This window comes from Sceloporus undulatus, chromosome 3, assembly GCF_019175285.1.
Source record: "Sceloporus undulatus isolate JIND9_A2432 ecotype Alabama chromosome 3, SceUnd_v1.1, whole genome shotgun sequence".
NCBI classification, from domain to species: Eukaryota; Metazoa; Chordata; class Lepidosauria; order Squamata; family Phrynosomatidae; genus Sceloporus; species Sceloporus undulatus.
The window spans coordinates 226,923,697-226,948,999 of NC_056524.1; the positions used below are offsets into that span (position 1 = coordinate 226,923,697).

At 39.2% G+C, this 25,303-nt stretch overlaps 1 protein-coding gene and 1 long non-coding RNA gene across 2 annotated transcripts; one reads left to right on the top strand and one right to left on the bottom strand.

The window, feature by feature from the left end:
- Nucleotides 1–727: 727 nt before the first annotated feature.
- RBP2 (retinol binding protein 2) lies at nt 728–20,289 on the bottom strand. Its single transcript, XM_042460975.1, has 4 exons — nt 20,132–20,289; nt 14,705–14,883; nt 5,615–5,716; nt 728–858 (listed from the first exon to the last, which is right to left on the bottom strand). The coding sequence occupies exons 1-4, from the start codon at nt 20,202–20,204 to the stop codon at nt 808–810; spliced, it is 405 nt and encodes a 134-aa protein (XP_042316909.1). The 5' UTR covers nt 20,205–20,289; the 3' UTR covers nt 728–807.
- Nucleotides 1,154–24,900, top strand: LOC121927267. The gene is made up of 3 exons (XR_006103162.1): nt 1,154–1,231; nt 4,190–4,273; nt 23,599–24,900. It is a non-coding gene; the product is annotated as an uncharacterized LOC121927267 (long non-coding RNA).
- Nucleotides 24,901–25,303: the final 403 nt, after the last annotated feature.

Consider the following 25,303-nt stretch of genomic DNA (forward strand, 5'->3'; position numbering starts at 1 on the left):
TGATCCTAAGCAGCTTGTTTTCTTCCTCCCCACACTTACTTTCTTTCTCCTACTTTCCCTTATTCTTCTTTTACTAAGACTCCAAAATTGTGTTACAAATACAAAATACAAGAAGTGAAAGACATGCTGGGTAGGATATAGGACAGGAAGTGGAGTTAAGGAGGAATGAGAAAGATTCTACATGGGACCACTGATGGCACCAAAAGATCCCATCATGCTATGAAAGAGCAGTGTGGTAATAAATGCTCCCAAACTGTTATGTTTTCATTCTCTATTAATAACATTATTGTGATGAGACTGAAGTGACACTGAGGGACATGTAGTAAAGTTCTTAGACTCACAGAGTAATTCAGGGCCTTTTCAAACCACACAGTTCTGGCACTTGATAGGGACTTGATAACTCAGAACTAAATGTGTGAGCTGTGTTTGTGGGTGAATACAGTGCATACTAATTGTGCCTTCAGACATAATCAAAGTGTATTAGAATGATGTGCCATTGTCAAGATTAACTGTGTTTATTTATTTTTGCATTGCTGCTGGAGGACCTTTCTTTGGTAGTTGAAAAAAAACAAAACACCAGTGTTTGAGAAAGAGAAAAGAACAAATTAGATGACCAAGATTTCCATTGGTCAGAAAACATTTTTTTTTAAAGTTAGTGTATGATGTTATATTAAACATTTCCCCTTACTTCACAGAGCAAAAGTTCTCTGGCAATATCAAGGTTAGGTTTTATTTTATTTTATTTTATTTTATAGGATAGCAAACCATGTAATATACATTGCACAGGGGTATCAGATCACAATCCATTTATTTTTTCTTGAAGATTTGATGGCACACCTGGTCTTCACATGTCAGCTCCTGTAACATTAAAACCATTGGTAAGTCCAAACAGTTTACACTTGTATTTCTTATATTCACTACCTCCCTCCAAAACCCAAAGATTAAACAGCTCAGCTGTTGCATTAACAGTGAAGGTGGGCTATTAACAGGAAAAGAGCAGCATATTTTACGTAACCAATCAGCCAGCAAGCACTACAGGATGCAGTAATTAGATTTTGACATTTGAATCAAGTTTTAAAAAGGATAAAAATGAAAAATGCATGGAAATTGCTCTGTAACGGCGGGGCATTGCATAGTCTATTATTAACCACATACTGTAATTTATTAAACTCACTGAAGCAACAAGGAAATTGCAAAAGGGGAGAAGGAAAAGCTTTAAAGATAACAGGAGGTAAGTGTAGCACTTTGGTTTTTCTACCCAGTGTTTGCAGAATGTGGATCTTAACTTTGAAGGTTATACCATCTGTTACAAATCTAGTCAATGAGGTTATGGGCAAATTTTGAATGTGGTTTGTAATAAAAGAAATTGTCTGCCACAGAACAGAAGATAATGGTTTCTGCAGGGATGGCATCAACCCAACATGGTTTTTATACAGCTTTATACTTGTGTGTAAGTGTGTGCATGTAGTATAAGTGAAAGCATGTCACAAAAACTTTAGGGCCAAAGTATAGATGGACATGTTTACTTTGTTACTGTAAACATGCAAAATTAATCCCTTACTCCTGGAGCCACAATGTTGGCAAATAATCAGTTTTGTATGGATGTGGATTATGCAGACTTTCGTTTGCAACAACAATAACAGAGATAGGATTACAAAACAGCAGTGGCATATTCTAAGAGGATTTTGCAAAAAATATATTTTTGTGATTAACTTAATATGAGGAAGGAAGTCAATAGTGTTTTTTCATCTGTAAATTGGGAATAAAGATCTATTTTAGAGGCCTATGACAAGGATAAAAGTCAAAACATCACAAATTATATAATTAGTCCTATAGTCCTGCCACTAGGCTTTTAATTTAATTTTAAAACCCTCAAACACCTTAAGTCCTGCAGTACACAGTAGTGCCACCATACCAGTCTTGAACACAGCCAATCTCCTCTAGTTTTAGAAGGTGGACCTAGTTAGTACTTGGATGTCAGACTACAGAGAATACTATTAATCCTCAGACTACTTATTAAAATGTCTGAAACTTCAAGCAACATCTGGCTTAAAAATAAATAGAAGAACATAACTGCAATTGGCCCAGGACTAAGGAGGTACAAGCCCCAATAGCTCGTCCTATCTACTCCCTATAGATGGTGTGAGTGGGATGAGGCTCAATGGGAGGAAAAAGAAGAGGCCTCAGGTTTTTAAATTTTTTTAAAAAAATATTTTTTAATTCTTTTAAAATTATCTTTAAAACATCACATCTTACCAATTTTTCACTTTAGCCACATGAAACAATGTACATGCAAATACATTTAGGCTGTGTGTATGATATTGTGTATAATCACAATTTTGTGTATAATCATAATTTTGCTAGTTGTCTGTATCATAACCATTGCCACTACATTAAGTGATATATAGGAATTATTATTTATGGCGGGTTACAGACCGCCCATTTGGGTCGGTCTGTACCCGCCCCTTTCCCTGGTGTATCGGGGCCTCAGCTGCCAGAACGGCAGCTGCTGAGGTCCCGATCCGCCGCTTTTCAGGCTGCGGGGAAGCAGCAAAACGCTGCTTCCCCACAGCCTGAAAAGGGGTGTCCTTGGGGCTTCAAGCCCCAAGGACACCCCGCGGCGGCGGGGAGAAGGAGAAAGGGGCCGCTTGGTCCCTTTCTCCCTTGCTTTGCTGGGTGCAGCCGTCTGAAGGCTGCGCCCAGCAACGCAAAGCGGCGCCGCAAACCAGGAAAGAGCTCCGAAACGGAGCTCCTTTCTGGTCCGCGCTAAGGGCGCACTAGGCGCCCTGGCGCGGAGCGAGGACATCACGTCCACGCCGCCCTGTATAGAGGCAGCGCGGCCATGACGTCCTCATGGCGGCGGCCGTCTGGAACGGCCGCCGTCATTTTTTACGCGCAGAGTGCGTATTAGGATTAAGGAGGTGTGGAAGCACCGCACCTCCCTAACCCTAGTACGCACTCTGCGCGTATTTTAATGGTGGTGTGTAACCCGCCTATGAGTATCATTAGTACAAAAAGCATTACTAAAGATTGTGTATGGTGTTGTATGGGAAGAGATCAATGGGAGGGTGATACCATGAGTCACCACACTGGTGATAGCACCCCTAGTGAAGCCCTGCTCAACAGTTTGGGACCAGGCTGTGGTCTTCTATATTTATTTATCTGGATCTTTAGGTCCCAGTCTATGCCGTTCTTTAGGTATCCTGCCTAGTGACCTCAAATATGTTGCTACAAGAGAGAGCACCTTTTCAGTGGAAATATTTTTGAAGGAATATTTTTGCAGCTTTGAAGATTTTCATACCAGCACCTACCATGGGGTAAGCACTGGTAAAATGCTGGTAAAACATTTAGGAAGCATGTGTATGTGAAAGCCTGATGTGCTTCCTAAACGTCAGGGAATCATCCCCTCACCTCCATTGTCACTGAATCATTTAGGGAGCAGTCATTTCCCATTAATGCAAAGTTTCCGTTAATGGGAAATGACTGCTCCCCAAATGGTTCCCTGATGTTTAGGAAGCGTGTCAGGCTTTCACGCACACATGCTTCCTAAATGTTTTACCAGAGTTTATCAGTGCTTACTCCAAGGTAAGTGCTGGCATGAAAATCTATAGTCTATGGCTTGAAGCAGATCAGCCAAAAGGATTGTGGTGGGACCACGGCGGCACCATTTGTGTCAGAACTGTGGCAACCATATGTGCCTAGTCCCAATTTGGGCTACTGCAATTATCCTGAACTGGGCACCCAGAAGGAGCAGATTCTTTTTGGGTTTTGTGCAGTATTTTTCCCCCCGTATTTAAATCCTATTACAGCACCACGTGTCTCCTGCAATAGATATTCTTGTCAACTGTTGCTATAATTTTCATTTTCAACTACAGTTACTGGTGTGGGTTGCTGAATGGAAACAAACTAATTACTGAAATGTCATGATTTCGGAAAAGTGTTCAAAACAATCAAGAGCTTGGAGGTCAGTGGTGATGAATGAATGAGCTAGTTATTGTGGTTTTAAATTAGATATGCAGTTTAATAACTTTTTAAGGGGGGAGGGAAATATATTGTTTTTATGCTGTATGTTATTTTAATGTTGTAAACCGCCCGGATTGGTTTGCCACAGGGCGGTATATAAATAAAAAATTATTATTATTATTATTATTATTATTATTATTATTATTATTATTATTGTCTGTGACAGGACTCCAGTTATGCAAAAAACGAGACAAGACAAGACACACACACACACCACCACCACCAAGTTTGATTTGCACCCTCTTCGGAGGTGGTAAAAATATACTTTATTTGCATTTTTAAAATTTATGTGTTGAATTTTTAATGGCTTCACTCCTTCTGGATCTTAATAACATGCTTAGTACTAAAGCAGACTCTTCCTTCTTTTAGTATAGTATTGTTAACACTGGCTGGCAGCAACTCTTCAAAGTTTCAGGTAGGATTTTTTCCCCCTCCCATACCTAACTAGCATATTGTGTGAATTGAATCTGGCATCTTCTCCTTACAAATCCTGTGGTATATCATTTTTAACCCATTCTACCATATTAAGCTGCTTTGAGTCCCATACGGGAGAAAGGAGGGATATAAATTAAATAAACAAACAGATAAACAAAAAAACAAAAAAACAAATATGTCATAGTAGCTTCTCTGTTCTTTAAATATTATTGTAACCTGCTTTTGGAACCATTCTCCAGACCAAAAGGTGGTCTAGAAATGCCCTTACATCTAAAATAAATATTTGTAAGCCATCCTTCATCCAAATAGCTCAGGGTAGCATGGATGGGCCAATAAACAAATCTTGATGTTTCCCATATTCATACAGTACTATGGATCAACACATAGACAAGTGGAGGATGAAAAACAAAGAATAATGAACAGGAAGGAATTCAGAGACTATGGTCCAAAACACTCTGCACAAATAATCCAGTTTGAGACTGCTTTAACTGCCCTGGCTCAATGCTAGGGAATTTGGGAACTGTAGTTTTGTGAGACATTTAGCCCTCCCTGTCAGAGTTCTGATTCCACAATAAACTATGATTCCCAGGATTCCCTAGCATTGAGCCAGGGCAGTTAAAGAAGTCTTGTCCTGGATTATTACTGCAGTGTGCTTTGGACCATAGCCATATTAGTCTGGAATATCCTCTTCTACACAGTTTGTCTTATTTCAGAAGAAAGATTAAAGGCAGCAAAACAGAAACAGCTTCTGGCTTATCTTCCTACATGTCTATGAAGCACTTTCATTCTACTGTTGAGGGAGATGATTATAAATGCATGGCTTTTGTCCTGCTGGAAATTTTTTTTTGGCAAAAGCCATACATTTATGATTGGCTTCCTCTGAAGAGAGAACAGAAGTACTATGATATCATGCAGGAAGGTAAGACAGAAGTTGCTTCTGTTTTGCTGCCTTTTATCTTTCTTTTTAAAATGTGATAAAGCCCAAAGATGCTACAAGATCCCTGGACAGATTCAGGAGGTACTGAACCAGTCTCAAAATGCCTTTTCATAGAACCACAAAAGCTGAATGAGTATTAATACTCCTTGGGAAAGTAATAGAACCTAACTGCAGTGTAACCATTGGCATACATGCTGAATCAATTATTTCAGCTCTTACCAGATGCAGTTTGTCTCCTTCAATCCAATGTTTCCATCCTCTATTTTTCTTTTCACCTTTCTGGACACAGACTAGTTTATCACCATCCCAGCTCACTAGTGTCTGCAAGGATCAAATGATAAAATTCAATAACATTCTATAAATTTTAAGGACTGAAAACAAATCAAACCAAACTGGAAACAAGATGACACAGTGGCAGGCCATGGGGAAAAATACTGTAACAATACTATCCCGTATAGCTACCTCTACAAACGCCCCCAAATTTAAGTGGAAAATCAATAGCCTTATTTAAAGTGTTTTATGTTTCCAATTCCAAGCTATTTCATTTGACACAAATGACACTTAATATATACAGACAAATTTGCATTATTCTGTTCTTTCAAAAGAAGACAACAACAAAAGCGTATAACAGGAAAATCATGGATCACTTCAAAAAGCAATGATGCAGCCTCTCAGATGGTGTTAGAATTCAATTCTTAGTAGCTTTAAACCAGCATAGCCAATGGTGAGAATGCTAACTGAGGGCTACATAATTCCCACTCTGATGTAGTACATTAACTGTCCTAACCCACACACACACACACACACACACACACACACGGTATGCATTTTTTCTATATACGAACAACTTTTTCATATGTGAACAACTTTACTCATGATTTTATATTTTGACTTCCCGGAATAAAATGCTCAGCCACAAATAAGACTTCCCATTCAGTAAACTCTGCCCATGATGATTTTTATTTAGCTTAGTTGGTTTTAATGTGTAGTTTTTAATCTTACATTGTTTAATCTTGTTTTAAGGGGGGTATTATGTATATATGGATGTATTTTAGCCTGTTGTATGCCGCTTTGATTGCTTGGCAAAAAGCAGGATAGAAATACAATTTTTATTTATTATTATAGAACAAAAGGTTTATGATGAAAGATTTGGGAAGGGAAGGCTCAACCATACAATGATCAAATAATGACAAAGGGCTACAGTTGGTGTATATGACTGAGATGTCATTCCTTGAGTTGGCCACCTATATATCACCAAGTATAGATTTAACAAAATTCATTTACTATATGTTTTGTTTAATACTTGTTTAATATGCTAATATATATGAATGCTTGCAAATTTTGGACTAATAACTTTGACTTGAATAGATATACAACACAATGCACCATAATTAGGTAGCAAGACAAGTACACTGTTGTGTTAGATGCTCAGTGTGACATTGATTGATGCACTATATTACAGTGGATAGAATTCAGAGACATAGCCATATTAATCTGGAATATCAGTATGGAAAGGGATCTTGTAGCACCTTTGAGATCTGAAGAAGCAGACTAGCTCTACAAAAGCTTATGCTACAATGTCTTTACACAGTCTCAAAGGTGCTACAAGATCCCCTTGCATACTGATATGTTACAGGGAAGAACATTTCTATGTAGAGGGGTCCTCTTGTTGAAGGACTGTCTAATTCAAATCCCATTTAACTCAGAAGGGAGAGCAGTGGCTTTGAAGTTAGATAGCAGACTAAGTCAGCTGCACTGCAAACTGAGCAGATGCACAGGCCAGTTGTAATGGTCTTCCCCATTGTGGTGAAATGTATTGTATTCCTATTTAAATTGTTGACCAGAATTCACTAAGGGAGTTAGGAATGTGTAACCTTGGAGCTTATTGCATGAATTATAAAACTGGCTCAAGTGTCCTGGGCTGCAGCCGGAATGCAGGATGGAAGCAGGTTTGTCACATGCTAAATCGCTGTCTAATCACTGGCTGTCATCAGCCCAGGTCAAAGCTGGATCCCAGTCGCACCCATCAGCACTTTTTGAAAGTGAGAAGCTTTCTGGCTTCTAAAAAGTGCTAGCGGAGCACAGCTGGGACCCTGGCTAATGGCAGCTGGCAATTAGGTGGCAATTTATCATGCGATCATCCCCACCTCCATCCCGCAGCCTGGCTGCAACCCAGGAGGCTTGAGCCAGTTTTAAAGTTCATACAATAAGCTCTCTTGTCAAGATCTTGTAGTCCTCTCCTCATTCTGCATGTGCTGGATGGGATCTCCAGAAGCCATCTATCTTAGCTGCCCTGTGACAAGTTCATGATGCTAACCCCAATAACTACAACTTAATACCATCACCTCCTTAACTCTTTGAACCTTATCGCACTCACAGTTTTCCCATTCTGTTCCTGTTGACAAGGTGGACAGATCAGGAAATGGGCTGATGACAAACGCTATCGCATTAAGTCTTCTTAGCGTTATGTGAATGCGAAAAGAACGATTACTATCGCACACCGCTAACGGAGAAAATGACCTTTGTCGTTTTTGGGCCTCGCTGTGAACGGATATCACCGCACAGCCAGGTCCCATCCCGATGACGCCCCGACCATCCCCTGTCTTTGCGCATGCGCAGTTTACAAAGAAAATTGCATGCGGTTTTCAAAGGGAGCTTGGGGCATTCTCGTTCCATGTGTGTTCTATCCTAAGATGGATTCTCATGTTTTGGTCCTTCTCCATACCATCTCCCGTTACCTGATAATGGAGCAGGAACGGAGAAGAAGGAGGACACTTATGTACCGCTTGTTTTTTTTTAAAAAGTTGCTCTCAGAGATGCCCTTGCTGAGCTCATGGATGTAGAGGATGCACCCCACAGATCTCCTAGAATGGCTATCCACATTTCCATCACCTCAGAGATGGTGGTTACGTCCAATTCTTAGGAAGAATTGGTGGCGTGAAGAGGTGATGACTTTGTGGGATGATGACATGTGGGAGACACATTTCCGCATGAAACGTTCAATTTTTTTTGATCTGGTAGAAGTACTCCATACCTACCTGAAATCTTTTTCTGGTATCAAAAACTGTTTCCTGCTTTATTTTTCATATAGAGACATGTCTAGATGTTCTATAATTTTGAGGAATGAATGTCGTTAAAACATCTTGCAAGGGAACCTGGTAAAGGAAAGATATCATGATGGCCCGTCATAACTGTAGGGATCGGACGGGGATGCAATTGGAATGCCTAGGATATCGCACACAGAGGATTTTCCGTTCTCATAACGTTTACTGGTGAGGGAGGACGGAAGAGAATCGTCGGGGACATTTTACGCGAACGGAACGGAACGGGAACCCATTGCAAATGTCTCGGTAACGAGGCTATGCGATAAAATCCGTTCTGTTCCGTTACCATTGAGACCTCGGAACGTTTACAAACATGTGTGCGATAAACTCCTTTGTTACATGGAGAGGGGAGTCTACCCCTCAGCTGTTTTGCCTAAATAATGGGAGAAGCCCATTGTTACAAATCCAGATTTACACATTTGTGAATGTTTCATATTCAAGATTCCTATGTATTCCCTAATTTAGCGGATACATAGAATGTGAAAGTCTCCTAATCCCATTTATGGGGTAGCAACTGTTGTGATCAATGGGAAGTGCTTCTTAACCAGGAAGCAGGTAGCTAATGGCCTCAACCCACCTTGTATGAGTGATTTCTCATATAAAGAGGGTCCCAACCCCCCAACCCCCTTATGAGTTATTTTTTGGTATAAGGAGGGATTATGACAGGGATTTTGCTTCTGCCAGTTGCAGCAGAGATTGCTCATGGGAGGGGGTGGAAATGCAAGTCAGTTGCTTCCTGCTCAGTAGGTTCACAGACCACAGTCCCTTGCTGCAGCTGTTGCCTTGTAAGTGGTGATTGGAGGGCTGGGCTGGGAGATATTATATAGCTAAGTAACTATGGTGGTTATATGTTCATAAATGCCTTAGTGAATTCTGGCCATAATATTTACGTCAAAAATTGGGTGTATTTATGAATTAAACACACATTTTATATAAATATATGTCAGGTTTATCAGTGATAAAAAAAAGATTTCTTCTTTTGTGGTTATGTGTAATTATCATTATATTCTCCTATAAGTAAGTTTTTATATTAGTATTTACCACACTTTTCTTTCTCACTTTATTTTTTAGTTGTTCCAACACTAATCAGAGTACAAGTCCTGAATCCTAGGTACTGATCATTTTTAGTACTTAGCCTGGATTACTGTTCTAAGAATTCTTGGGGAGGAAACCGTGACAATTACATTTCAAGGTCTCTCCTCTCTCTTTGAATAGTCATTCAAATAGAGGGCATCTATAGAGTGGCCTTTTTCAAGTACATCTTCTAATGGCTGTAATGTAAATGTAACAACCTAAATCCAGTTGTTAATCCCAACTAAAGTAGACTACTGAATCAATGGGAATCTGGTAAATCAAGACAAATGTAAATTCCTATTGATTGGATTTAGGCCTGAGGGAGAATCATGTAGTCCCCCCCCCCATGTTCTTGGGCTGCAAGTCCTCATATTCCTCACTTCTCATTGTACTAGCTAGGAGTGCTGGGACTTGCATTCTAAGAACATTTGGCCACATGAATCCCATACTGCTGTCAGTTGTAGGGCAGTCTATGATAGCAGCAATCCCATTCTGCTATCAGTAGTGGTGTAGTTTCAGCAACAAAGCAGTGCAGTTCAGAAAAAGAAGAGGAACTTTGCATGGATATAATAGTGGTGATGTATACCTGAGGGCTTCTTTGAATGGTGCTTTGAATGCTTTGAATGTTCTTTCTCTCTCTTTTTTGTTAGCTCTTTTCACTACAACCGTGAGTGAGAGAAAACATAACCTCTGCACAGCCTACGGCTGTCTAGCAACTTCCCACATGTCTGCATTGAAAAAGTGCAGAGGTGCAGAATGGCTCTCTTAAATATAATTAATTCCTGCTATTCCTGCAAAAATAGCAGTGTGCTGGTGTGGGAATGTTGGATAGAAATCATGCCGATAAGAAATGGGGTAGAATTATAAGAGAAATAGGATGCCTTTTCTTTTCTCTGTCAGATAACAGCAGTGAGATAGGAGGAGAAAATTGAGGTTGCAGAAAGTTCAGGGAAGAGACAGTTTTGTTGCTAGATAGCACTGATAAAGGATGGCTTTGACAGAGGTGTAAGCAACGTACTGTGATGTCAGGGTATAGAAAGGTCATAGATGATAGGGGAGATGTTGACTATGAGTAGCAAATTTTTCTCCATCTTTCTTGCAAAAAAGATAATTAGACAACTGTAATGTTTACCATTTTGTTCTGTAGATGTTACAGGGAGCCATATGGCCACAGCTTACATTAGATCTCTTTTCATTCTGTTTTACACTGATTAAAATCAGGAATAACACTCAGTCCAATGCAGAAATGTACGTATTGTAAAAACTGATACATGGGAAATGAGATCTTGTAGCCAGTGTGAAGGGTTTTCCTTACACTCAGTACATGTCAGAAGCCAGTAAAATAAAAATGCTGTTATAGATTTGTCCAGTGTCTCCTATAGAACGTATCAATACAGTGCAGTGCAATGAGCCATCCAGAGAATGGTAATGCAAAATCTCCCTGTCAAGCAGACAGAACAACCAGAAGAATAAGCTTTTCTTTAAGTTGATAATGGGAAAGCTTAGTCTCCCCTTGTCCCATACATTAAAGCCTTCTCTAGTTCCTCCATTATCTCTGGTTCTTACAAGAAAATTATGATAGAAAAGGTTACATTTTTACAGCTGCAAGGATAGCAAAGCCTGAATTGGTTAAAAAACAAAAACAAAACTCAACTGTCCAGATATTTATTTGTTAACAGAAACAACTTAAATAATATTAATAAAAAGTCTTTGAAAGAGAATTGGACAAGATTGATCTATACCCATGGATGTAAACTACATTATGGATTTTAAAATATTTGTACTTTAACTAAGTCTGAACATCAACCCAATCCCCCGGGTCTTTTTCTTGATTTTTATGGTTTGGTGAGTCATGCTCCTACTTCAAAGAATGTTCACTTCAGAAGTATTTGATCATCTGATTCTATGGTTCATTATACAGATGATTTATCTCATTATCACAGCACTGTTGTACTGATTTCAGCACTTGCTTTGGCTTAGATACATTGTTACATTGAATTTGAGAGGTATTCTTTCCTGTTTGAGAGGAAAGGGGGGTATACATACCTTTCCTAAGCTGATGCTTGCCTTCTCCAAATTTTCTAAGTATTTGCATTAAGCATATGACCTGCCACTCCAGTTTGCTGGGATATTGTTCAGTTGATTAGCTGTTTTAACCTGCTACTCTTTCCCATCTTTGAATATGCTGTTCTAGAAATTACTCAGTGGCCAGAGTTCAAGATAGCAAGAGTACCATTGTGTCTCGATATAACAAGAGCAGCCTGTTTTGTATTGTTGTCAAAGCGCCCAGGAAAAAAAAAATCATCCCCTCCACTGTCCCTGTATAATAATGTTACAAAGCTCTGCTTTTTTTCTCCCCGTCCTCAGTGAATGGTGTTGCAGCTGTGCCAACATTCAGCTAGCTCTCCAGTTCTCTTAAGGAATAGCTTCAGAGTCAGCATAGTGTAAAAGGTTCAGTGTTGTACTAAGACTCTGGAGACTAGGGTTCAAATCCCAGCTTTGACAGATAATTTCACTGGGTGACCTTGGGCAAGTCATGTTCACTCAGCTTCAGTGGATGGCAATGACAACCCCCCTCTAAAGAAACTTGCCAAAAAAACCTGTGATGCATTCACCTTAGGGTCATCTTAAATAGTGATTTGAAGGCCTACAACAAGAACAACAAATTCAGGATGTCTCTAGCTTTCTGAAGCCTGAAAATCTCTGCTCAGGAATCTGTCAGAAATCACTTTAGACAGCATTACACAGCAGGGAGAATGGAGCTGGTTTTTGTCTGATGAGATCTGTTTACAAAACCCCACAGCAATGCCACTGAGATGTTATTGTTAGATGCTAGAGTGGTGAGAGTCAGATAACCTGGAGCCATCTAGCTCTTGTCTTTATTTTATTTTGCTCAAAGATAAGAAAGTTGATAGAAAAGGTTAACACATGGTTTGTGTGTCTTCAAGTCATTTCCAACTTATGGTGACCTTAAGGCAAGTCTATCATGGGATTTCCTTGGAAAGATCTGTTCAGAGGGGATTTGCCTTTGCCTTTCTCGGAGGCTAAGAGAGTGTGACTTGGCCAAGGTCTTCTAGTGAGTTTTCATGTCTGAATAGGGATTTGAACCTTGGTTTCCAGAGTTGCAGTTCAATGCTCAAACCACTATATCACGCTGGCTCTCACAAACAGTTAATCATTACTATACTAAAAAGTCTAAGGGGCTCGACAGACTGGCAGTTTATGCCGGCCTGTGTGCGCGATAGGGCTGTGGTAGGGCTGAGCGTTCACATGCTCCAAGCATTTCTTTCTCTGCTGGGGCACCATTATGGTGCGCACCCGTCTAGATGACATCCCTCATGCACAGCACCCGGACAACGCTGCACACAAAGGGTGTCATAATGCCACACTGCAGTACTTATGAGGCCCCTTTTATGGTGCAAAAAGGAGCCCCTTTTGGGGGCTTCTTTTTGCTTTGTGTGGTTGCCACAGCCTGCTTCTAGGGCAAGAAGAGGCAGCTGGGTGCTGCCAATCTGTACAGCCCTTGAGTCAATTTATAATCTAGTTTAATTGTACTGATTTTTTTAAAAAAAAACAGTTGTTAATTTTAGACTGGCATTTACATTTATATAGCATCACCACACCAAATGCCTTATTATGATGAAGGTGAAGAATCCTATCCATTCCTTTATTCTTTCCCTCTTTGTCCCTTATTGATGTCTTGGAGAGAAGGCAACACTAGAACTTGAAAAGTTTGTATGAACAGCCAGTCTTAGAATCCTACAGCCAGCATAGCTTTGTTGTCTTGATGGGTGAATGGGGGTTCTGGAAATTGTAATCCAAATCCTAACTTTTCTAAGTCCAGTACCTACAATGATGCCCTGACAGCTTACCATGGAGTTTATCACTCTGCTTAAATAACCCAGTTTACCTCATTCAAATTCATACCTAAATCAGGAGGCAGCCGCATCCTATTGCAAGGGTTTTGCCACTGAAACCACCAGGCTAGGAGAGCCCTGCTGCAGCTTGGGTCCCACATGAGCTCCAATAGCTATTTTTCCAAATCGGAAAGCTCCCAGCTTCAAAATAAGGCCACCGGAGCCTGCCTGGGACCTAGGCTGCAGATGGGCTGTACTAGCCTGGTGCCTTTGGCGGCAAAATCCTTGCAGTAGGACCCAGCTGCCTCCCAGTTTGGGCTTGAATTCAGATTAGGTAAACTGCGTTATTTAAGTGGAGTGATAAGCTCCCATGTATGGTTTATCCCAAATGTAGTCCAGCTATCCCAATTTGGCAGGGATTGTTCCAGTTAATCTTCTGTCATTTCACCTTTTCAGCTGCTGTTAAAATGTCCTAGTTTCTCTCTCCCCTTCCCAATTTCCCCTTTATCCACAGTTTACATCAATTAATACAAGCTGAGTTTAAAGTGCAAAAGTAGTTTGACTCAACCTAGGAGGGTGAGAGGAAGGGTGGAAGGTAGGGGAGAGGATAAAATCTTGCTCTATCCAGTGGGCTCAGGAAAAAGCAAACTGCTGCAATTCTTCTAGTGTGTGTATTTTCTCTTATTAATACTACAGCCATCTTGACCACACTCTAATGTTGCTTAGCCACATGTGTCCTGGTTTCCATCTGTGAAATGTTGGATGGCATGCATCATATCTGATATGGAAAATTCAGAGTGCACTCATGGTGAAAAAAGAATCAGAACACCAGAAGCAGAGCACTTCAGGGAGCCACCATATGCATTAATGAAAAAGTTGTCACTGTAGTGGAATGACTGTACACAGTAGCCCAGAAGCATTGATAGTGCAGCAATTGATTGTGTCTGCTTTAGTTTGTGGGGTAGTATGGGATGAACTGCTGATATGTAAGCATCAGGAACCATGAAGAGTTGAAAGCTGATAAAAAAGTCATTCTGTCTCATTCTGTCTTGTTGTCACAACCCTGAAAAACTGTCATGATTTACATTTAAAATAAATAGTTGCAAAAAGCACACATGCCCACAGATTGCATCCAAATTTTGAAATGCAAATCACTGCTTCTTTATAAATAAACATTTCTTTAACATTATTAATTTGCTTTCAACCTGTTTTCTTGAATATCAGATGCTGATGCTGACTGCTGTGTAAATGGAAAACAAATCATAGGTTTCTACCTTTACCAGTCGGTTGTCAAGCCCCTTGGTGTGCTCTTCAAATTCCTCTCCTACAGTATAATTCACTTCATAGTTCCGGAAAGTACTCAGTGTCTTTGTCTTGAAGTTGTTTCCCTCTTGAATAATTTCTTTTGTTTGTTTCAGGTGGTTTGCAATTTTACGGGTAGCAAAATCTATGCCTGTAGAATGGACCAAGATATATTAATGCAAAGAAGGCACCCAAACTAAATTTGTGTTAATATTTATCTAAAGGTCATAGAGCAAAGAAGTTACATTTGGGGGGGGGGGGGGCTTAGAGGATTCTCCTACCTCCTGGAATACCACAAACAGTATTTGAAAAAGTATGCTCCAGAAAGGGCTGTCTATGCAGTGCAATGACCACTTTGTTCAAATAGCATGCACTTGCCATTTTTAACAGGATTTTAGCCCAAGAACCAGTTTAGTAGAGCAATCAGTATGTTGCGCTAACAGTAGGAAGGCTTTGAGGTTCACTGGGTGACCGTGGGCTAGTAACTGTCTCTTATCCTCTCAAGAATTGTATTGAGAGTAAAAATGGGGAGAGAAGATCATGCATACCACATCAGGTTCATTTGAGAAAAGGCAGGAATTAAATATAATCCATAAACAGGGATGTAATCCCATTTGCACATATTTGGAAATAATTATCCAGGAACACTGTGGGGCCTATATCTCATAAAATTTGGCTGTAAGAAATTATTTTTGAGAGATACACATAAAAAGAAACCCACGTAGCCAAATGTCATCTCAAACTATTTTTTTTATAGAAGAAAATAATGGGTAGAGATTTGTCAGTAATTTCATCAATCAAATGAGGATGCTGAAAATAAGGCTCTGCATCTCTTTACAGATAATACAAGCAAACTGCATTCATTTTAAGCCACATGAGAAACAATAGGGCCCCAAATCCCCCTGACCTTGGCCTGCTCTTTTTTCTGCAAGAATGAAATTAAAGTGTTCCACAAACAACTCTTTATTGATGGTCTTCTGCCCCATTCCCAACTGTCACTAATCTCTCTTCTCTTTCACTCCCCTCCTTCACATTGACCCATTTTCTCTTGTTTATTTCTAAGCAGTTTATTCCACTATCTCCATTCTAGCTGTAATCGTGACAATGAAGGGAAGTGAATACATACCCGTTTGGGAGCACTCCCCAGTGCATGTCCCTTCATTAGTGTGACTGGGCTGTTGCTGTCCACACACTCTTTTTTATCCTCATCCTCAATCTTACTTCCCTGCCCTATGTCCTACCCACTATGCCTTTCATTTGTGTGTGCACACACTTGTGTTTGTGTTTTTAATGCAATGCTGGAGATATGTGAATTTGGTTTGACAAGAAACAAACAAATACATGAATAAAAGTAGGGGAGAAAGTTGTTTTGGAACAGTGAAGGGGAAAGGGGACAAGGGGAGGAGGAGACACTGCCACCATGTGAGTACATAATCCTGGAACTGCTACAGGATGATATTGCACCTGAGGGCTAGTGATAAGACAGTACTATTGGGATCTTATTGACAGTTTTTTTCCTGTTAATTGAAAGGTGTGGACTAACCATGCTTCCAGGACAAGGCAGTGATGAGAGGAAGATGTTGTTTGTGATAGGTATCGCCAAAGGTGCTGTTATCAAACTTTTATGGTGGCTTAAAAGCCTTGTGTGATAAAGTTCTAGGATTGCGGTGATTTGCCAAACACAGTTCTGCCCTGTCTTCTGTATTAATAAGACAACTCCAAAGACTCTTATCACAGCAGGGAGCTCACTAACTTCTACAAATGCACCCTGGCCTTTGCTCCTCTTCCTATCGCTTTGTGTTTCTACCTGTTCATTGCCCTCTCCAAGTGATTGACTAGCAGCAGGAATACAGAGCAGAGGCAGCAACCTCACCACCTTTTGCTGTTCTTATGGGCAGTAATTCACGTAAGATTCAGCCCAGGAAGACAGCCAGGATACATACATGAATGCTAGAACTACTTAGGTGGGAAGAAAAAGCAAAAATCAAGTGGGCAGGAACAGGGACTATCCTCATGCAGCCACAGCATTGTTGCTTCTGATCTTGCTGTGCAAAAATTGCTTCCAAGCTACTAGTGGTATTCATAAATAGAGCTACGTAAAATGCAGGATTTTAAAATTAAAGTTTTCCTGCATTATCTACTGTATATATTCATGTATAAGTCTAGAAATCTTAGTCAAAAAAGTGACCCCAAAAACCTGAGTCAACTTATCCATGGGTCAATGTGAGTACTTTAAATCATATCTATATAGATATAGATATAGATATATATGCACATGAAAAGGAAACATCCCCTGGTGAAAAGTAAGAGAATAACCTGTCCTGGAAGCACTGACTTCCCTCTATCCTCTCATCAATCCAGCTTTTAATATGAGCACAAATTGTTATGCCTCCTGTAATTCTGTAAGTTCTTTGGTATCGTTTTCCTTTGCTTCATCCTTTACATCCTTTGTTACATGGCCCTAAATTTTACCCTCGACTTATCCATGGGTCATATCAAAATCCATAATTTTTGCTCTGAGTATATCATCTTTTCTAGTGTTTGTCTTATGAAAAGAATAAGAAATGTTTGGGGAAATTGGTGACATGCAGAATGTCAAATGAAGAAGAGAGAATATTGGCCTGCTTTCTTCCTTGACATATTTCATTACAGAGGTATCCGTGGTGGACCAGACAAATTCATCAGCTGGAACAAGTAAATGCCAAGATGGCTGTGAACACATCCTTGAATTCAGGATGCCTTTATATCTCAGTCAGCCAGAAACTTGAGAACAAAGTACTCTATCATTGCCATGTTCTTGTCTTTTCCATTTCCCTCTGTAGTAGTAGCTGCTGTGGATTGTGAATAGGTACTGCAGTACATTGGAAAACATTATATCTTACACATTTTGTCAAGAAATGTGCAGTGAAAATTGGTACATGCATATCTTCTCTGAGTCTTATTGAACTTACTCAGGGCTAACCTCTGAATAGAAATGTATAGAATTGCCCTATAAAAAAGCCTCAGCTTGTTAAATCATCCTTTAGCTTTTTTGATATGAATAGTCTAGTTTTGGCATTGTCATGTAAGGATAAAACCACTTTTCTATGGTGGAATTTATTATAGTAATCCTGAGCTACCAGTTAAACTGAAAAAACATAATACTGTTACCCTTCTAAAATGGTATTTGCTGTTAATTTAATGTGAGGAACCCATCCTTCCAATTTTGTCTTTATGAAGTGCAATTGATAAAAATGTCATACAAACCACACAAATAATTCTTAGATTTGTAAACCAATGGAAAGTAAAACATAGTGGCTGCAGACATATGTGCAAGTGAGAACACAACACAAAATGTTTGTGAGTGAACATGTAAACCCCAAAAATATGGCATAATATTTTGATCACAGCACATACTGTATACTAGGGATGCAAAGAATACTTTGCCAGTTTTCTTATCCTGAATGAAAAAGGATATTCCAAAACTGCCCTGTCAGTAAAATGGTAAACTGCCATGAGATTTGTTTTATATTCCAAGACTTTTTGTGACTGATTTTCTTGCTTGCAAATTACTTTGCAGTATATTTTTCTTTTTTCTGTGCACAAATAGTGTTTTGCAAAGGAAATACACTTTCTGTACAAACATTTTTTTCACAAAATGTGAAAAATTATTGAAATTGCTCAAAATTTCTCCTAATCTTACCCAACAAGGAGAAAACCTTTGAAATTATTTGTTCCCAAATTCAAGAATTCAATAAGTAAAAATTTATATCCTACTGTACATATGTACTGGTCCCAGTTCAGAGAAGATATATACAACAGATACCTGTGTGTATACAAGGTAAACCTGTAAAACAAAGCATTCCCAAGTCCACCATGCTTGTTACTTTTGGTTTTGATAACTATTTGTAGGTGTAGGAAATAGGAATCCAGGTTTCCCTTAATGAGAATAAGTGGGGAAACAAGTCCAAATTCAGTCTTGCATCTCCACATATTTGATTGAGCAAACTATACCAAACATCTGTTCAGTGCCAACAATAACATGACAAACACTGCAGAATGTTTCTGTTTCCTCTTCTTTTCTAGTTTATTTGTGGATCTTAAATTGCAAGCCATTATGTAAACTGCTGTGTGTTGGCAGAAAGGTGGTATATAAATGTAGGATGTGATTAAATAAGTAAGAAAGTGAATTAAAACATGCTAGCCCTATATGACTTTGTCAGCATTGCAATTTGGCAGTGCTTTTATGTTTTATGTTGTTTTTTTTAATCTGACTGCCAACCATAGCCATTTACAACCAGACCAGCTTTTATGAGCAAACACACCAGCTGAGGACAAGGTGTTATGGCTCCTGGGTCATTGCAAGGACAATGTGACAGAATTTTGGGAAGTAGTACAAACATGTAAGATCCAAGTTAAAGCATGCTGTTTATTCCATATTCACCTCATTGCATGGCCCTCTGTGTGTGTGTATGTGTCCATAATGTTAAGAATCTCTTCCCTCAGCTCATGTACATATACTCTTCTGTTCTTGTCTCAATATATGTTAAGAGACAAGATTTGCTTTTGTTGATAAATTGTTTAATATTCTTTCAAGTTGTTTACATTACACTCTGCTGTTCTAAATGTTAATTTGTTCAAAATTGTTTTAAACTTATTCTATCTGCATGTCTTCTTGAGATACAGTAGTATAGGATGGGATACAACTATATGTACCAAATAAAATAAAGATGTACTCATGAGATTGATTGTGGTACCTCTGTAACCTTTAGCGTCAGTTTCCTGTTTCAGAAGTGGTCACTCTGGGGTTTGTGGCCAGAGAAGTTGTCTTAATTTTCCAGAGGTTATGTGCTTTTGCAGTCTTTTGCCAAACTGGGAGTAATATATCTTTTCATATAAAATTCTCTCTTAGTGAATTTTCCAATTAATTGGAAAATTATTTTGGAAGTGGCAGCTAGTGGCTTCCACATCAATAGAGGGGTGAATCAACTGCATTTAAAGTAACTATCCAAAGTGCTGAATCTATCTCCAAATAAATTTAACAATAGACTGAAACCTGAAACTTTTTTTTTTTTTTTGCTGCACTGACATGGAAGCCACCAGCTGTCCCTGTATTTTGGTCAGTGTTGTCTTTCAGCTGTTGACATTTGCTTACTTGTTGAATGGTCTCTCTGCTTTTCCAGATAAAGAACAAGGACAACAAAAACAAGAAAAACCATTTGAATGGAGCTGTCAAGTTTTTCTTTCTTTCGCTCTCTTTTTTAAAAAGTCAAAGACTAGACTGCATTCCAAATCTACTTTCTAGTTGGTATAATACATTGTATTGCCTAAGTTCACTTTTAATTAAGATTGTTTAGATTAGACCATTATATTTTAAAGACAACGTCTAATACTGAATTAAATCTATTTTTTATATTTACCTAAAGCAACCATATAACCTTCAAAGTTTTCATTGGATTCCATTTCCCATGTTCCATTGTAATCAGCAGGCATTGCAGTTAGGAGGTTAAATCCAAGGATGCCTCGGATAAAGAACTCTGAAGGGGATCTGCAAAAGAGAGCATCCTGTGATTCTGTCCCTTTATATTTATTTGTGTGAATGTTATGGTTTCCAAGATAATAAAGTCTAAGGGTCAAGCAAGATAACATAAGCAGAACTTTACTTTTCATTACCAAAGTTCAAGAGGACAGAACACCGACAATAAATTGATTGCTGAGGCTAGAAGTCAGAAGAAAATGATTTTGCAATAACCTTTGTAAAAGATAAAAGCCAGGAAGACAGCATTTATGAGAACACAACTTTGAAATATACCAGAATGGCAAAGAGTTGTTTAAAAACAAGGAAAAAAAACCTTGTTTTTTGTTTATTTGTGTGTTTGGACAAGAATCTCTAACTCTGGTTCAGTTTTATTCCTGGGTTGATGCAGGGATGAGTGGGTGTTCACACACCTGCCCCCATGCCAAATTGGGACCCAGGGCCAGTGCGCTGCTCTTTACCTTGCCAGCCATCAAGCCAACTGAGAAGCCTCCCAGTTGCCCCATGTCAAGTTGAGATAGGGCACCTGGCTGCAACCATGTGGCCAGGCACCTTGTTTCCACATCAGATGCAGTGACTAGGATGCTTCTTAGCTGGATTGATGGCTGGCAAGGTAAGGAGCACATGGGGGATGTCTGAACAATCCAGTTTTGCAAGGGTGTTTTACTCCTGGGCAAAGGCTCTATACTTATACCTTTAAGGGGTTGTTTCCCATGTGGACAACCCCTTAGTTTTGCTCAGTGATCCAATCTATTAAAGTCATTTACAACTTTGATCCACTCATCTGTGGTATTAGCTACCTTCCTAATTTGGTTTTATATGCAAATTTGGTAAACATGCCCTCTGTTCCATCATTCAGGTCATTTATAAAGATGTTGAGTAGCACTGAGCCCAAGATCCTGTGGCAGCCAACTAGTCACTTCTCTCCATGATGAAGAACAGCCATTCATGAGCATGTTTTGGGTTCAGCTAGTCAACCAGTTGCAAGTCCACCTAACAGTAGCATTGTCTAGCCCAGTATGTGTGTGTGCGTGTGTGTGTGTGTGTGTATAGTAAAACTATCATGCAGAACTTTGTCAAGGGCCACACTGAAAGCAAGGTATGCTACAAACACAGCATTCCCGTAATCTACCAGTCTTGCTTACTCTGAAGCAAAATAAGATTAATAGGGAAACCCGGTGGTATTTTCCTGGCAGCAACTGTGCATCATGGAGATAAGCAGCAGCAGCTTTGAAGTGAGTTTGGGGTTTTTGTTTTTGTTTTAACAAGTCTAGGTAAGCCCTCCATTTAATTAACTGCTCTAGAATCTTTCCTGGTACTGCTGTCAGGTTGACTGAGTGGTAAATGTTTGGATTCTCTATTTTTCTCTTTTTGAAGAAGGGGACATTTGCTTTCCTCCAGTCTGCAGGGATTTCTCCTGTTCTCCAGGAATTACCAAAGATTATTACCAGTGGTTCTGAGATTACTTCTGTCAGTTCTTTTAATACCTTAGTGTTGATTATTCTTGATATCATAGATGTGGAGAAACTTTCTATCATTCCAATCATTCCATCATTATGTTCTGATCTCTATCTGGCAGGATTTAAACTCACTGGCACTTGGAGTATCTGCAGGGATGGGAGACCAATTAACATGGTCCATGAGGCTAATAGAGCTGAATGGCTTTCTGATGACTCTTGGGAAAGCTATGGTGATTCTGTTACTGGGTTTGGATGCAAACTATCAGAGAGACCATATCTCCACATATGAACCTAGTTAAATCTTAAAATCCTTGTAGGAAGGCTTTCTTCCAGGCCCACCATTGTCACAGGCCTACCAGGTGAGGACATGGGAGAGGACCTTCCTAGTGGCTGCTTACAGGCTGTGAAATTCTTTTCCACGGTGGGCTAGGCTGCCTTTCTCTCTGCTCTCCTTCTGCCAGCATGCAACTACTTTTTAAAAATTTTAATCACAAATTTGGCAATTATCTAATTGTGCAGAAGAGTCTTTTAATGAATGTAACAACATCTGGAGAGTTACACAATTCCTACTTGTTATCTATGTCTTTACCTTATCAATGTGTGTTTCCATAGCCAGGTGTTTAAGAAGTCTATGTTAGTATGGGTAGCTTTAGGGAAGCTTGTGGAAGCTTTGGTATGAGACTGTTGGGGATGCTTTCAAAGACCCAGAAAAACATAAAGACCTCTAAAACAGTTCTTACATAGTTTAACATGTAATATAACTGGTAGTGAAATGGACAGATCAGTAGTAAAGGAAGCAGGCTAAATTGCCTGATATCTCATGGTCAGGTGCCTTTTAAACCATATAATCTTTCTTGTGAGTGTAATAACTCTATCCAACACAATACTTGATGTATTTACTTTGTCAGTTAACAGGATGGCTCTGTAGCTTCCTTTCCAATGGAGATAGAGCTGAGGTCAGCTTCAAATTTCATTATACAAGTGATTTCTTGCTATCACAGGTCTCCAGATGTAATGTTATTTTTTTTTCCTGCCTGCAGCTGCAAACAAACAGAAGGGAAAAAAAATCTAGCTTTATCATAAGATGTACACACTTGTTGGAAAGCCTCTGGAGACAAATTGTAAAATACCAAAAGACAGAAGAACCTCATTCATGACATTTTGAATTAAGGAAAGAGGCACGAAAACCTAGCAAGCCTCTGGGTAGTTTTTGATGTCATCGGTGCTAAGTCAAGACTCTAGAATGAATTCTTTGATATAAAGAGAAATTCTGGCCCTTATAACAAAAGACACATTGCCAAATGCAGGGGGATCACAACCAAGTTTGAAACTGACTAGGGATGGGTGGATGAACAAGTTAACAAACTAGTCAGTTTTGCTATTTCCCACATTTTTTCTAAGTCCCAATTTATGCTGTGAAAAATGTGCAAATATCTATGAATTTTCATGTTACTGTCAAAAATAAATGAAATGAAATTCTCAGCCCTCTACTGGGGATGTAATTCTTTGTTGATCTCATGTCATAGAGAACAAATCATTTGTTCAATTTGTTTGTCACTGGGAGCACACCTTTGAAAACTACCATTTTCAAAGATGTTCTTGCAGTTCAGAACTTAATCCCTCACTCCACCTCACAGTTCATACTGCCTCCATCACTTCCATCTTTCTTCTGCTTGTGCTTTGCCTTTCTTCTTTTGTCTTCCCCACTTCTCCCTTCTGTCCTCCTCTTCAGCATTCTTCCTACTTATCCTCTTCATCTTTTCCGATCCCTCCTTCTTTTTTCCATTTCTTTCCTCTTTTTTTATTGAACAGAACAAAATGAAATTTACAGACTGTCAGTTAACATTCCTTAATGAAACTGTAATAAATTCATACACTTTTCTTTTTCTAGCCTTCAAGGTAAGATGTCATTCCAAAGACTGACATGAGAACCAGAGGTATCTACAGCACCTTTCTTTCTATTATTTTAACATGGAAACCAATCCATAATAAAGGAGTCATCATGTAGTTCATTTCTTGAATTTCTGTCAGTACTTCCATGAGAGCAACTTCTCGAAGCAGCAACCCAAAGTTAAATTGTGTCAGCATTTCCATTTTTGAGGCATCACCATATGAGCTGCTATTTTTTGAGCTGCTCCCAGCAAGACAACAATAATCAGAATGGAGAAGATGCAGCAAACAGAGCACATTCCATCCGCCTCAGGCAAACCTGAATGAAGCCAATGATTTTATTCATAGACCCTGGAATGGGGAGTGCCTGGGGCTGGGGCTTGAGCTCCTTGTCTGAATGTTTAGGCATCAAGGATCAGGACTACTGTACAAAGGCTGTAGTTGGACCCCTGAGGAACTACCAGTCAGAAATGCCCAGATTTATAACATTTCTGTGTGTTCACTTTTGGGTTTTTTACATATTTTTCCGCTTGCCCAGATACACACACACACACACACACGCACACGCACGTACACACACACGCACGCACGCACACACATTTAAAAATTTTTATACGTTTCATTCATTACTGGAGAGGAGGAGAGCAGCAGAGGACTTTAATACCGGCTCCACTGCCCCCAGGACACTGGCTGCGCAGGCCCAGAGTAGTATTATTATTCAGATATATAATTGATATTTATTAACTGATTATTGTTTTTGTTGCCGGGGAGAATTGGGGATTGTTGTTTAGATTATTATGTTATGTTACATTATGCTTTGATTATTATTATGTACTGTATTTTTATTATTATTATGTAATTTATGTTGTGCTGTAACAGGCTGTACGTGTGTAGTTTTGTATTTTTCCTGTTGCCTTCATTTGTAATTTGCCTTACTTGTAATCTGCCTTGATTCCGCAAGGAAAAGGCAGAATATAAATAAATCGTATTATTATTTTGTTGTTGTCTTCACAGCAATCACATTGTTAACTGCTCTAGTTGGTAGTGATATTCTTCTTCCTCTTTGTATTCTGTGTTGTATTACTGTTTTTTATATATAAAAAGTCCATGTCAATATGAAAAATTAATAATGACATACCTGCCACTTTTGAGCCACTCTACCTTAAAACATGGCCTAGGTCCAGTCTTCTTGAAGGAACGCCTCCTCCTATACAATCCTTCCCGCACACTCCGATCCTCCGGGAAAAACCTCTTACAATCTAGAAAGACCAGACTGGCGGTGACCTCCTAGAGGTCCTTTTCTGTCACCGCTCCAAAAATTTGGAATGACCTGCTAGAAGAGATTCGCCAGTTATCCTCCTTCGAGGCTTTTAAAAAGGCGACAAAAACCTTTCTCTTCCAGCAGGCCTTCCCCGATTGATAATGTCCAGAACAAATTGAATCCCCCTTTTATTATTTTTCTTACTTGTAATTTGTTTTTAACTTTGATGTATTGTTATGTACTTTTAAAACTTTTTTTTTACTGTTTAATTTTATAGTTGGGAGGGAGGGTTGGGTTGGGGTTTTGTGGGGCTTGTTTTTATTGTTGTATATTGTATTTTCTTTGTTGTTACCCGCTTCGCTCCTCAATCGGAAGAGGCGGGATATAAATATTATTATTATTATTATTATTATTATTATTATTATTATTATTATTATTATTATTA

Bases quoted from the DNA above. Each gene is read 5' to 3' on its own strand.
- RBP2 (XM_042460975.1), bottom strand. From the start codon at position 20,204: ATGCCTGCTGATTACAATGGAACATGGGAAATGGAATCCAATGAAAAC. The intron at 14,884-20,131 runs GTAAATATAAAA...TCCATTCTACAG, and splicing joins AGGTTATATGGTTGCTTTAG to GCATAGATTTTGCTACCCGT. The intron at 859-5,614 runs GTAAGAGCTGAA...TTAATGTTACAG, and splicing joins AAGGAGACAAACTGCATCTG to GAGCTGACATGTGAAGACCA.